This window comes from Carassius gibelio, chromosome B14, assembly GCF_023724105.1.
Source record: "Carassius gibelio isolate Cgi1373 ecotype wild population from Czech Republic chromosome B14, carGib1.2-hapl.c, whole genome shotgun sequence".
NCBI lineage: Eukaryota > Metazoa > Chordata > Actinopteri > Cypriniformes > Cyprinidae > Carassius > Carassius gibelio.
This window is the reverse complement of record NC_068409.1, coordinates 8,943,438-8,957,726: the sequence shown is the minus strand read 5'-3', so window position 1 is coordinate 8,957,726 and position 14,289 is coordinate 8,943,438. Positions and strand designations below refer to the sequence as shown.

General features: G+C 34.8%; 1 protein-coding gene across 2 annotated transcripts in view; it reads right to left on the bottom strand.

Annotated features, from left to right (window-relative positions):
- Positions 1-3,648: 3,648 nt before the first annotated feature.
- The window catches only part of ndst1a (N-deacetylase/N-sulfotransferase (heparan glucosaminyl) 1a), a 30,411-nt gene continuing 19,770 nt past the window's right edge, over positions 3,649-14,289 (bottom strand). For both annotated transcript variants that reach the window (XM_052573596.1, XM_052573597.1), the window contains 13 exons: positions 12,417-12,752; positions 10,879-10,966; positions 10,591-10,745; positions 10,336-10,521; positions 8,807-8,935; positions 7,819-8,001; positions 7,508-7,604; positions 6,687-6,810; positions 6,433-6,607; positions 5,465-5,635; positions 5,272-5,381; positions 5,084-5,186; positions 3,649-5,004 (listed from right to left, as the gene is read on the bottom strand). In XM_052573596.1, coding sequence (XP_052429556.1) covers positions 4,885-5,004; positions 5,084-5,186; positions 5,272-5,381; positions 5,465-5,635; positions 6,433-6,607; positions 6,687-6,810; positions 7,508-7,604; positions 7,819-8,001; positions 8,807-8,935; positions 10,336-10,521; positions 10,591-10,745; positions 10,879-10,966; positions 12,417-12,752 — 1,977 coding nt within the window. In that variant the 3' untranslated portion in view covers positions 3,649-4,884. The remainder of the gene's footprint in view (positions 5,005-5,083; positions 5,187-5,271; positions 5,382-5,464; positions 5,636-6,432; positions 6,608-6,686; positions 6,811-7,507; positions 7,605-7,818; positions 8,002-8,806; positions 8,936-10,335; positions 10,522-10,590; positions 10,746-10,878; positions 10,967-12,416; positions 12,753-14,289) is intronic.

Here is a 14,289-nt window from a genome sequence, read left to right as displayed (position 1 = left end):
AGAACCATACCTCAACCCCTAAATAATAGATGATGATTTGTTAAACATTTTGTGAGCTCAATACTAACATCTGACTGGCTGATAGCAATGAACACGTGCAGAACCTGATTTTACCAAGTGAGACATGTTCCTGGGACAACATCGTTGTTGACCCTGGAACAACATTGTGATTAACCAATCAGATTTGAAGAACCAGTTTTTAGATTTTGTGAAGTTTACGCTTAAAATCAGTGTTTGGTGCTTGTACATCAGCGTCATTCATCTATCATTTCCTCTGATTTTAGGGATTACTCATGGTTAAGGTTAGGTTTAGGTGTAGGGATATGGTTAAGAATATATTTTTGGAGTAAAATGTTGTTCCAGGGTCAACAAAATATGTTGACCTAGGAACACTTAGAACTTGGCAAAATCAGGACGTGCTGAACACGTCCCTGCAAAATCTTTCCTGTTTTTAACTCAATTTCTTAAAATGTCTAGGTTAATATTAGTTTTAAAAACAATGTTTATATTGGAGCTTTGGATTACAACATGTATTACCTGAACATTAACCTGGTAAAGTGGTGTCAGACAGAGATGGGCAGTATTTTTAAATTGTATTTTAAATGTGTATTTAAAGGTGGGGGGTTTTTAATGCTTTAGAAAACTGAGTCAGGCCAAGTACCAAAACAAACTTGTAGCCAATCTTCAGTAGGGGCATGTCTACACATGATGTGGGAGACCTTCAATTTTTTTTTTATTTAAAACGTTATATATATATATATATATATATATATATATATATATATATATATATATATATATATATATAAACAGTTTACATTTTCTTTCCTTCAAATATACTTTTTTTCTATATTTGATGTGGGGGAGAGAGCGCTCAGTGCACAGGACAGACATTAGCAATGCCGAGCGACAACAGAAATAGAGAGAGAAAAAAAAAAAGAGGCAAACCATCTTCACACCAAAAAAAGGATTATGATAAGCCAAGAAGTAGGACACATGTAAATATCGGATCAGCTTTCCAGTGCTGGAGAGAACTCAAGGCCTGCGATCAGATGCTGAGGTTGCTTTGTTTCTTCTCGATAGGTGAGTAACATTGGTTTTGCTTTTTTTAAAGAAATAATATATGCTGGCTTTTGCTTGAATATGCAATGTGTGTCATAATCCTTGCCTGTGTTATTGTACATATGTGTGGGCGGAGCTATCAAAATAGGCCAGAGCGTGTTTGTTTTGGTGATTTTAAATACCAACATTGGCTACCAGAAACCACTTACCCCACCTTTAATGACTAAATAAGTATTATTTATTTTTTTATTTTTATGGACAAAAAAAATCTAATGTAATTTGTAATTAAAGGGGACCTATTATTCAATATTCACTTTCACATGTTGCTTGGACATACATGTGTGTTGGCAGGGTGTATAATCCCTGTTAAATTAAAAACAGTGCCTCCAACTACCTGTCTTCAGCATTGCTGCTAATGTGATGTCACATTGGCCACAGGCCTCGCCCACAAAAGTTGACAGACACTGCTGTTTATACATAGAACCACCCTGAACAAGTTCACAGTGAATTGAACACAGTTCGCCATTGCTGCACTCTCAAGAATGTCTCCCAAGCGCTATAGGTGTTCTGTTGCTGAATGTTTGAATCCACATAGCTCTCTCCATTTACTCCCGAAATCTGAGCCGCTGAAGACAAGGTAGATTAATTTTGATTTTGAAGAAGATGCTCCCTCAATTTTACCAAAATTTGTTTATGTCTGCGTGAAAAATTCACACTCGACTTCTTTGTGAATGACGGTCAGTATAAAGCAGTTTTTGCACAAAGATTTCTCCTGAAGGATGGAGCAGTGTCAGCTGTTCGTGATCCAGCTACACCTCCAGAAGACATAAGTATCACGCAATTGTTTTCCAAATTGCCTTTCTGGAACAGCTTCTTGGCACTCTGTAAGGCTAATGTTGCTAAAGCTACCATTGTCTGTCTGTTTTAACTGATGCTTCCTTCACGCGCTACCAGAATGATCATGAATAGGAAAGTGGGAGTTAAAATTGCATATGAAATCAATGTGAAGTCGACCGCTGGAATTAGACAAGCTCATAATCACGTACAAGTACATGTATTTATTTAACATACCATGCTTCTTATTTACATTTCCTTGCATTTGTACATGACACACCTGTACACACAAATACCATAGCCTATATCATGTATTTTGTATATGCAAAATAAGATGGGACCATCGCAACTGGCCCATCTTTACAGGTACCCATCATTATAAAGAAACATGAAAACGTGTAGAAATGCTTAATGGTAATAAGAAATTAGAAGAAATATGGCTCAGTTTATTGGATATATTGTGTAGTGTGAAGGTTAAAGAATATGTCTTTTATAAATATGTTGTTTATAAGGTTTTCAAATGAGGGGAAAACACTTATCTTTAATCTGATATAATGTCAAGTTTGATCGCTTGTAAATATTTTTATTTTTTAAATTACAAATGATTTGTATTTTAATTAAATACATTTCTCACACCCGTTTTTATTATTTAATACATTTGATGAGCAAGTATTTGTAATATGTAACTAAATACTTTTTGATGTAATTGTACCCATCTCTGGCGTCAGACATCCATTAGAAGCCTCATCTTGGAGATCAAGTGATGTAGATGTCGATTCCAGCCACCAATGTTTCTAGAGAAACTCATTACAAGTGTCTAAAGTGAAGCTCAGACCACCTAAAAACCCACCATAAACCACTCACCTAATGACATGTGACCAACACCGACTCAACTTACTATTCAAACTTACCAGGGAAATTTTCTTTCTGAAATTGTAAAACTAAGGAACAATCTTCTGACTAGTACAGTCACTGTAACGTTACCTGAGACTGCAGGAATTCTTCGAGCAGCAACAAACTTGAAAATAAACATTTTGACTAATGAATCATTCACAAAAAGACCAGGAAAAACTATATTTATTTTAGCGTCCACACCAAGGAACGATAACGTTCATTTTATTCTCAGGGCATGCCACAGTTACGCTTTGGCGCTTAAATTTTCGCGCTCTTTAAAGTCAGTTGGATTCTGATTGACAATTGTTTTTTTTATCGTTTATCAGCTGGAAATAGTAGTAATGAAAGTTATTCCAACAATATCATTACAATTGTGGTGTAAGTCTTACTATTGTCATTGAATTATAATAACTATTAAAATGTAGAGTTACCATTATAATTTTGAGGTAGGTTTTAAACAGGTTCTCCATCAGGAAATCATGTTAAGATACGGGATTGTTTTCAGCTCTCAAAAACTGTTCTCTCAAGAAAGCTTCTGCTGCCACCGTGTGTTTGAACAAATGCACTACGTATATACATCACTAATGTGTCATGACATGCATGTTAAAAACCAACAAATAAAGTCCTTGCCCAAAACGTTTTCAAGAAGTCCGCTAGAAAAGCTTCTTACATGAGAAACTGACATTAATAATCTAAAACTGTCTGGAGTTTTTATACTAAAAACACAATATGAATGTAATTAAACTCATAAACACACTTAGGACATGAGGAAATGTGTAACCATAGCAACAACACCACGACATTGAAGAATCTCTCTCTCTCTCTCTCACACACACACACACACGCACATCTCCAGCATTAGTAACAGTGTGGTTTATTTTGCTCTATCTGCATGTGTTTGTCCAGGTCAGATCACAAGCAAAGAAGAAAACATGAGAATTCATTTCTGAATCATGAAGAGATGCTTCAGTCTCTGCATACATATATTCACATTATCATATCAATAATCCACAGAAACTGTTGATATCATGGTTTTTGGGCATTACCAAATAAACCCTGTGGTAATAAAACAGTGATGGGTTTTCCAAAGGTCTCATTGTTTTTCAACATCTGCCCAATATTCCATATCATGCATGACAGAAATCCACATCAGCAGCTGTAACGAACACTAATGACAGGTGACCTTCATGAAAAAAAAATAATAATAATAAATTGTATATAAATACAAATGCATTTCACGAGCCCGTGGTGCATTTGATTCCACTAACATTAAACCTGATGAAGCATTTGAAAGGAGAAGATTGAAACATTTGTGTTCCTCTTAAGTTATAAAGGTTTTTAACCACATTGAGAGCAAACAATAAGCAATTTTAGTTTTGGGGTGAACTGTTGTTATAATAACACATTTACCTTGAAGAAAATCACCAGTTTTCACACACTTTTTGTTCAAACCTGTATAACGTTCTTCCATGAAACACAAAAGATATTTCATATAATGAACATGAACAAAATGCAACCAAACATTGTAATGTCAGTCTGTTTGTCATCTAGAGCATCACATGGTTTCTGATTCTGAAGAGATGGAATATCGTGCACTACTGTTTGACAGGACTTTTCTGTCAATTTTTTTTTAGCTCAAAGTTTCACAGAAGAAAGAAAGTCCTCAGTTTAAAGCGTGAGTAACTTGACTCCTTTAAAACTCCACGTTAGAAAATGTAAAACCATCCCGAGCACACAAAAACAACAATGAAATAAAAAATCAGTTACAAAATGTATGTCCATATAAGACGCCACAGGTCGCTGGCATGATCATTGACTTTATAAAATCATACTGAGTCTGTATCAAATATGTTGAGTAAAAAAATGTTTATAGGTTGAGTGTCTCTTTATCTGCTGCAATATGTTTGAGGATCTTCATATTAGTTCAGCACAGTCTTTCAATAACAGGAGAGATGTGAGTCAGCTCATAAATACTGTACAACAGTGAGTCTCAGCCAGGTTTAAAGCACTAAGCAGTCAGTTCTTTAAATTGGTTTTTAGTCCAGACTCATCTAGGTAAGAACAAGCTCCAGTCTCCTGTCATCCAGTCCTCTGTTAGCTGATGTTGAGCAGATCGTCTCTGAGCCAGCCGGGCAGAACCTGAGCCGCTTTATACAGGAGTTTAGAGAGCTGGATATTAGCATCTCTGTAGTACTTCCTCAAAAACACCTGAGACTGACGAAGAGGGACAGACTGTCAATGCGTATTTCCTCAGTAAAATCAATAGATAAATTCAGTGAGTGAAAAGAGTTACTTGTATGTCCATGTCTGCGTATCTCTGTCCTTTACTCTTCCCTAAACACTTGGTCTTTCCTCCGGCCAGCAGCTGACACCAGAAGCCTTTCTTGGGGTCAAACCTGCAAAACATCATTTGGAAAAAAAAATTAACAATATAACAGAAAGCCATGCGACTGAAAAGTCACAGCTGATGCTCAAACTCACGCTAGTATCTTGCGGTAATCGACTCGATTCTCCAAACCCAGGAATGTCTGGATCTTGTCCATGACTGATGCAGGATCCGTTTTCAACGTCTGACCGTCCACGACCAGAATCTGTGAGGGTTTATGAATGAAGTATGATCAATAACGCTGCTGTGTCAGAACATACGCTCACATGTGCTGCTAAACGCACAGACCTGCTCGTGGTGGTAGTGTGTGAGCCAGCGAGAGAGGTGCGTGGCGTACCATCCTGGAGCCAGACAACGCTTCTGCAGGACCTGCAGCTTCACTGGTGCATTGTGGGATGCCGTAATGACATCATGGAAAGAGTATTTCAGAGCCACAGGGTCAGCATGTGCTCTCTGATGCTGAAGAGAGAAAAAAATACATTACCAAATAGTCAGTGTAGATTCAAAGGTTTAACACAAACACTGAAATGCAGAAAAGCTTAAAGATGAAAATTATCAAAACATTTTCTGATATTAACTCAAGGAAGAATATTTAATCGTTTTATTTATATAGACCAGTCCAACAAATATTAATAATTCATATTATTTACCTACTTGTATAATGATCAAGAAATGTTTTTAATAAATAAATAGAAAAAAAAATATTTAGTATTATTTTATTAATATCTGTATTTATTATTTTCAATAATTATTTTACATTTTTAGTCCACTTTGCTGGTTCAAACTGTATTTTTTTAATTTTACATCCAAAATACAACAAATTGACACAAAAAACAAATTTAGGATAGAAATCTAAACAAATTTCTAGGCAAAATTCTAGAAAAATACCTGCAGGATCATGATTCTAACTGTATTCATGTTATATAGAAATATTAAATGAATTCAAGGTAGAATTAAATTGAATTATTTTATTGATATAGGCCAATGAAACCAATTTTAAAAACATTATTTACTTACTTTTTTATAATAATCAAGACGTGTTTTTAAATAAACAAACAAAAACAAATACAAATTTTCATGTATTGTTTTAACATTTTGTTATAACATAAAAGTTTTATAGCACTGCTTAAAGGATGATTAATGTGGTAAAGTCATGGTGCTGCACATTAATACATGATTTTGTCTTTACTCGCACCTTCCACAAAACGTGTGTTTGCTCTAAAGCTGTGTTCATGTAGAGAAGGTGTAGTATGCACCTGGTACCAGGCGTAGGCTCTGTCCACAGGGTCACTCAGAACCGTGATGATTCTGGCTCTGGGCAGCAGCGCTGCGGCTCGGACCGCTGCCACATCCGAATCAAAATAACTGGCACTTTTCTCAAAATAATAATCAGAGCTGCTGTTGGAAGGGATGGGGAAATACTCCATATACCTGCAGGAGAGATGGAGAAAATGATGAGAAATAAGCAACCAAACAGCGTTATAATGTCTGCAGCTCCACTGACACACACCAGTCGATGCCCCGGTGATAACTGTGACCGCTGAAGAACTGAATCTCCTCAAACGTCTCTTTACTGGGGTAATTACTGCTCAGATCAGGGTGCATCCCCAGAAACAGATAGAGAGCCGTCGCCCCTGAGAACAAAACACATATTACAGTATCATCCATATACTAGTACAGATGTTGTAACTATTTTGATTTATATATATATATATATATATATATATATCCTGTTTAAAGTTCTGTTAAAAAATTTTGTAGTGTGTTTTTATAATTTTTATTAATAATTTTAAATATGTCTAGATATCTCTTTTTAGTAACTTAACTTTAACTTAACTTAGTACTTTTAATTATATATATATATATATATATATATATATATATATAAAATAAAATAAAATAAAAATCTTGCCTTGGTAGCTACCAGAAATAAAATAAGTTTAAATAATATTTTTTCATGTTTTTTTTTTTAGTTTTAATAACATGTTTTTAATGCTTTACTTAAAATATATTTGATTTAAAATGATTTTTATATTATTTTATATTAATGTGTCATCTAAATGAATCTTTCAGTGATTTTATCCAAGTTTTTTCTATACAAGATCGGTCATCATTAGTTTCTAACAAAATGTAATTTCTATAATATATAATGTTTTAATTAATTACTAAGCACATTATTTGAAAACTGTTTTAACAGTTTTTTTGTGTCTCATTGCTCGTTTGGTGTACACTGTTTTAATGTACAATGTTTTAAAATCAATCGTGCCAGTGAAGTGTAAAGAGTGTGTGCGGTACTGCATGTGTCTGTCAGGTGGCGCTGTTGCTCCTCACCTGTCTTCTGAGGGCCAATGAGCAGCAGTTTTGGGAAACGGTCGCAGGTTTTCTCTTTCGACCAAATGTCCTTGTGTCTTTTATCCTCACAGGGGTCCTAAACACAAGATCACACCGCTGAGACGGAGAGAAAGCTGAGGACGAGTCGGGAAACGCTGGACTTTATGTAAATGAGCGCCAAGCAGCAGCCAATCACAGTGAAGCTGCTGGAGGTTCTGCTGGATTCAGTGCTTTTAAACACATCATGACCCATTTCATTTAGATCTCAAACGCAGATGTATAATTTGTTCCTGTAGTTGAAGTTCACAGACCTGCCAGAGCGGCTTGGAGTCAGACGGGAACATCTGGAAGTATTTGTCGGCGAGCTGCAGCGGAGGAAGCGTCTGTAGTTTCAGGTGCGTCCAGGTGAGCAGGAAGTTGAGCAGCCGTCTGAAGGTGAACAAACCCAGCCGGTCGTTCCCGTAGTTGGACAGGTGCGTCATGAAGATGCTAATCTGAGAAACAACCACACTTCAGCCAATCAAATACCATTACAATAAATAGAAGTCTGAAACCATTGTTTCGTAACTGTTTTATATTAACTATTATTTTTATTAATTTTAATAAATTATATAAAATATACAATATTTATGAAACAATTACAGTAAAAATTTACCATTATTTAAACAGCTACTTTTTTAATTTCATAAAAATATAGTGTAATTTATGATTCATTAATTCAGAATTCATTTTACATTACATATTTCATAATTACTGTATAAAATAATAATTGCAAATAAAATTATTATTTTACAATTACAAAATAATCAATTGCATTGATAAGCTCTGGATGTATTCCTTCAAATGTTTTGCCTGGATAAATATGAAATCATTATTCAAAAATACAAATAGGTAAATAGTGTTGATTATTAATATTGGTTTCATTGGTCTATAAAAACTACAATTATTAAATAGTATCCTTCCCTAATTTCATTTATTAAAAAGATGTCTTGATTGCAACATCGTTTTTTCAAATCTTGATCCTTTCGAACAGCCGGCAAATAATAATAAAGCCTGAAACAATTATTGAATTCTTTTATTTGCAATATTTCATAATTATTTTACAGTTAGTAATAATAATTTTAGATCATTTCATAATTATAAAATATAAATATTAAAATAATTATTTTTATAACTGCATAATAATTTCAGTTATTTTTGTAAGTTATAATTATTTATCATGTAATATTATTCCAATCAATCGTTTCTCTGATTGAAAAAAAACAACAAAACACAAAATCTCTTTAAAGAGGGACTGACTGGATTGAGCAGGACAGTGAGGAACAGCTCCCCTCCGTCAATGATGCGCTCCAGCTCCTGCGGCCCGCCGGGGTACTCCTTATGAAAGATGGTGTGTGTGAACAGACCGCACGTCTGCCTGGGCAAAACCTGAGCAAAACACACACACACACACACACACATTGTTCTCATGGGCTCCGGGACAGCGCTTGTCTCTCTGGAAATAAATAGATGTGAGCTAATGTAATATTCATAACATCTCACACTGAACTCAGGAGCTCAAACTCGTTAGAGAATCGATGAAAGAGAACGAGCGGGATATGAGTCGGAGGGACAGTTTTCACTCTTAATTCAGGGCTGATGTTGTTAACTGTTGGTTGTGCGTGAGACGAACAGCTTTGACTGTTACGGGACGAGCCTCTGTTCCTATAGTGCCTCAAAAGCTGCACTTCCACCGTCTCTGACAGACAGCGTCTTGAGCGCTGATTTTTAAAGGTCTCACAAATGACAGGGAATGGACTGAAAGTCATTCATTTCCATAGAGTCGCATGGGAGCTGCGCATCTGCAGATCTGATCTGAACTCTGAATGCATTAGAATATAAAATATTTCAGCTGCTGTGGTTAGTCAGAGGCAGCCGTCCAATCAGATGTGGTGCATTTATTTTCATAAAAAAACATTCGAGTAGTGCGAGGTGACGATCATATTATTCCAGTCAGATGTATTTCTCTAAGCAGTATTTATGTAGAATAACTGGTTATGAATAGAGTGGATCTCCATTATTTTAATTTTAGATTTGAATATTATTCAATAATTATTTTACAGTAATTACAAAATTATATTTTTTATGAAATGACACATTTAATATATCATAATTACTTTAACTATAGAGCAATTATGAAATAATATATATAATTTATATATTTTATAATTGTTAATTTCATAATATATATTATTTCAAAATTAATAAAGAATTAATAAAAATGTATTTCATTGCATTATTTTATGATTACAAAATGATTATGTTATTATTCCAAAAGAACTATCTGCACCGATAAGCACTGGAAAGCCCTTTTTTATGTAACATTGTATAGTTCTTTTATATAATTTTGTTATTTTAATAGTTCAATATTATTTAATGGAAATTATGTAATTATGTTATTTATTTATTTTTTAATTATTTTTGTATTTCATATTTTGTATAATAATTATAAAAAACATGCAATAATGTTTCATAAATAGTTCAATAAAGTAATTATTCATTATAAAATAATGCTAAAACAATTATTTCAGAATTATTTGACAAATTACAAAATAATTATTGATGCACACCATCCTATTTTTTCTTTAAGTGTTTTGCAGGTCATTTGTCCGGTCTGGATAAAGGATAAACATTCATTTATATGAATAAGCAGAGTGTAAACGCTTCATGACTGATTTAAGAGATCAGACTGTTAGGGGACAAAATGTGACAAATGTTTGACAAAAAGCGTCTTCCGTTACAGTTTTGTTTTAACAGCTATTTAAGCGAAAACACACACACACACTCACTCTGATGCCGCGGTGGATGAATCCACGTCTGAATCGCGCGGGTTTGAGGTGTGGATACTCCTCAGTGCTGGTCACCCTGATGTCCCACACGCGCTTCCAAGCCTCGTACAGCTGGATGTGGACGGGATACACTCCGGAGTGATGAGGAGCCACCGCGTAACCCAGGTGAGTCGGGATGGAGTGATCCTACAGGACAGACACCAGTGAAACATCTCTCCAGACCCGTGTGTGTGTGTGTGTGTGTGCGTGTCTGACCTCTGCGAAGCGGCGGTTCAGCATCATCTGCTCTGCTAACACACTCTGGTTATGGAAGCGGTGCGGCTGCATGTGACTCCACATGTGAGGAAACCACCAGAACTCATCAACACATGACAGCAGCAGATCATCTCCCCGATCCTCCTCCTCAGTACCTGACACAGTCGTTCACATACACGTAGCGTTTAAAAAAGGGGGTTCGGTTTTAAGATAAAATGGGTGTATATACTTATAAATGGCATACATTCAAGACTCCTCAAAAGCTGATCTTGTGTGGTTTTCACTCACCTGCGTGGAAGAACTTCCCCGAGAAGCCCAGGTTAAAAGTGAAATCTGGAATCGACCTGCGCAGCTCATTCTGGGTTTCAACCAACGCCTGAGAAGATACACACACACTATTCACGATATTCACACGTCTAAACATAATTCATGAAATGGTGAGTTCCATATGAAGACATCTAGAAGACAAAGTTTGTTCGATTTCTCTCACTTCTGAAGATAAACTTCAGCAAACACACACACACACACGTCACTTGAGCTTCAGATGGAGATTTACAGTAGTGTTTCTGCTTCCATCTGAACAGACACAAATGAAAAAATGTTTCATGAGAGATTAAATATTAACAGTTGTGTCTGATTCTCACATACAGTCACAGCATAACTTCAGAAGACATGGAACACACAGCAGTGACCACAAAACAAGACTTTAATGATGATTTTATGCAGATTTTTTGTTCAGAATCTCATTAAATCTGTCATAAACATGTTTTTTTTAGCATTTTTAGACATTTTTAAGAATTTGTCTTGCATTGTGGCATTATTCATGGTATGTCATGATAGTTGCGTCACTATTATGCATTCGTGTGGCACAAAAACATACATAAAACTACAATTCAAAAATGAATTGTCAATCAATCAATTTTTATTGATTATATTATAATTTATAATATTTTCTATTTCAATGTAAACTAAATTATTAAAATGAAAATTCTACATTGAAATTGTTAAATATTTTATTTGTTACCCTGCATGCCACATGACTATTAACTGACATAAGAGAATTGTGAACATGCAAATGCATCGTTTGAAATTATTTTGAAATATTAACTTAAGATCTCAGTGATTTCAAGAAATCCGTGATGATTCTCATTAGACTCCAATTACTGTAATAATTATGGAGCCAAAAGAGTCTCAATAAAGATAAATGCACACACTACATTCACATATGCACACATAGGATTCATACATGCACACACATAATCCATAACACAGGATACACAAATGCGCACAAAATTCACAAATGCACACACAAAATTTAAAAAATATCTAAATGTTGTTTGCATGTCTGAATTGTGTGTGTATTTCTGAATGTTGTATGCATTTGTGAATCTTCTGTGCTTTTTACATTTTGTGTGTGCATTTGTACATTTTGTGCGCATGTGTGTATCCTGTGTGTGTATTTATGAATCATGTGTTTTCATGTATGAATCCTGTGTGTGCATATGTGAATGTAGTGTGTGCATTTATCTTTATTGAGACTCTTTTGGCTCCATAAATAATGATTATAAAATACCTGGACGCATCATAATGACCATGAGTTTGTCATCAGAACGGCCCTAAAAACAAACTTAATTATCTTTATACGTCATATAATTTCTTATTTTTCCCCTTTGATGTGAAATATCGATTTCATTAGATTTTCACACTTTTTTTTGTATTCAAAACATATTCTCAATCGCATCTATTTTCCCCCAGTTTCTTTACTTTGCAGTTTCTTTAAATAACGGCAAAAGTCCCAAAACAATCGCTGTATCTCTTTAACGCACCTTCACATCTGCCACTTTCATCCTGGTCCCTTCCTTTCCCACAAAGATATCATCGATGTCCACCAGTATGAAGCGCTCCAGGGACAGAGACAGTCTCTTAGCGGTGAGGAAGGACAGTGCGTCCACAAACACCAGCTTGTGAAGCCAGAAGGAGAGGCTGTGTCCGAACAAAACCCTCTGGATCCCGTCATGAAGCCCGAGGTCCTGAACCACAGATGTGTGCGTGAGTCCAGTGCTCTCGACCGAACGGGTTTTAGCCAGCAGAACCGGCTCGTAGGTGGAGTGATTGGACAGGAAGACGGTCCAGTTGTCCCCAGGGAGAGGACCGCTAAACACCTGAGACATACAGAGAAAAAAAATGCTTTATTTGGGAGCCAAGTTTGTACAGAATCCATGAACCACAATATATATATAAAAAAATCAAGGTGTGTAGAAATTGTAATAGTAGATCTTTTGTCTCTGATCTTTTTCCCTTAAAATAAATGTTTCATTACTCTCCAAATTGTTTTGTTTTTTCAGAAGAGAGAAAAAAAAAACATTTTTGAAGAGAGGAAAAAGTTAAAAAAAATAAAAAAAAAGGTATTTGAAGAGAGGAAAAATGTTTTGAAAATAAATAATAATAAAAAAGACACAAAAGCTTAGAAAAGGTAATGTTTCGAAAATATATGTTTTGAAACAGAGAAAAAACAGTTTGAAGATAAAAAAAAAAAAATTGAAGAGAGAAGTGTTTGAAGAGAGAAATAAATTATTTTGAAGAGAGAAGAAATAGTTTTGAAAAAAGTTTCAGAAGAGAGAAATAATTTTGAAGAGTTTTGAAAACAAAAATGTTTTTGAAGACAAAAAGCTTTAAAAAAGGGTATGTTTTGGAAAGATATGTTTTGGAAGAGAGAAAAAAAATGTTTGGAGAGAGAGAAAAAAAAACATTTTTGAAGAGAGGTTTTTGAAAAGACCACATTTTTAAAAAGGGAAATTTTAATTAAACTTTTAACCTTTACAATTAATCCAGAACGCAGCAGCAAGATTCATTTTTAATGATCCAAAAAGAATACACTTCACACCTCTGTTTATCAATTTGCACTGGCTTCCAATAGCTGCTTGCATAAAATTCAAGGCATCGATGTTTGCCTACAAAACTACCACTGGCTCTGCACCCATTTACCTAAATTTGTTACTTCAGACTTATGTGCCCTCTAGAAGCTTGCGAAGCACAAAGTCACTTTTACGGACTTTTAAAGTAAATGTTCCCTCCTGGTGGAATGACCTTCCCAACTCAATCCGAGCAGCTGAGTCCTTAGCCATCTTCAAGAACGGCTTAAAACACATCTCTTCCATTTTTATTTGACCCTCTAACTTTAACACTCACTATTCTAATTATAAAAAATCTAACTACCTTTATAATCTTTTTGTATTCAATTTTTCATTTATTATGCAATTATATATATGTGTGTATGTGTAAAGACCTCTAACTAGCTTGCTCTATTCTCTTTTTTTTATTCTATCTGTTTTCTTTTTATTTATTATATTATTTAAAATTCCATGCTACGTGTACTGTGTTAACCTAACTGAGACTTGTGATAGCACTTATATATCATTGCTCTTTTTGCTGTTTTTGATTTGCTTAGACTGTCTTCATCTGTAAGTCGCTTTGGATAAAAGCGTCTGCTAAATGAATAAATTTAAATGTAATGTAAATGTAAACTTGTTGAGGAGAGAAAATGTTTTTAAAAGAAAACATTTTGGAGATAGATATAAGTTTTTACAGAAAAAAAAAAACAGAAGGAAAACAATCAGTAAGAAAGAAAACAAATTCTAGGCTTGGGGTCCTGAAGTCTTGGTAAAGTTTGAGCGGATGAGCGCTGCAACATGAGCTGAC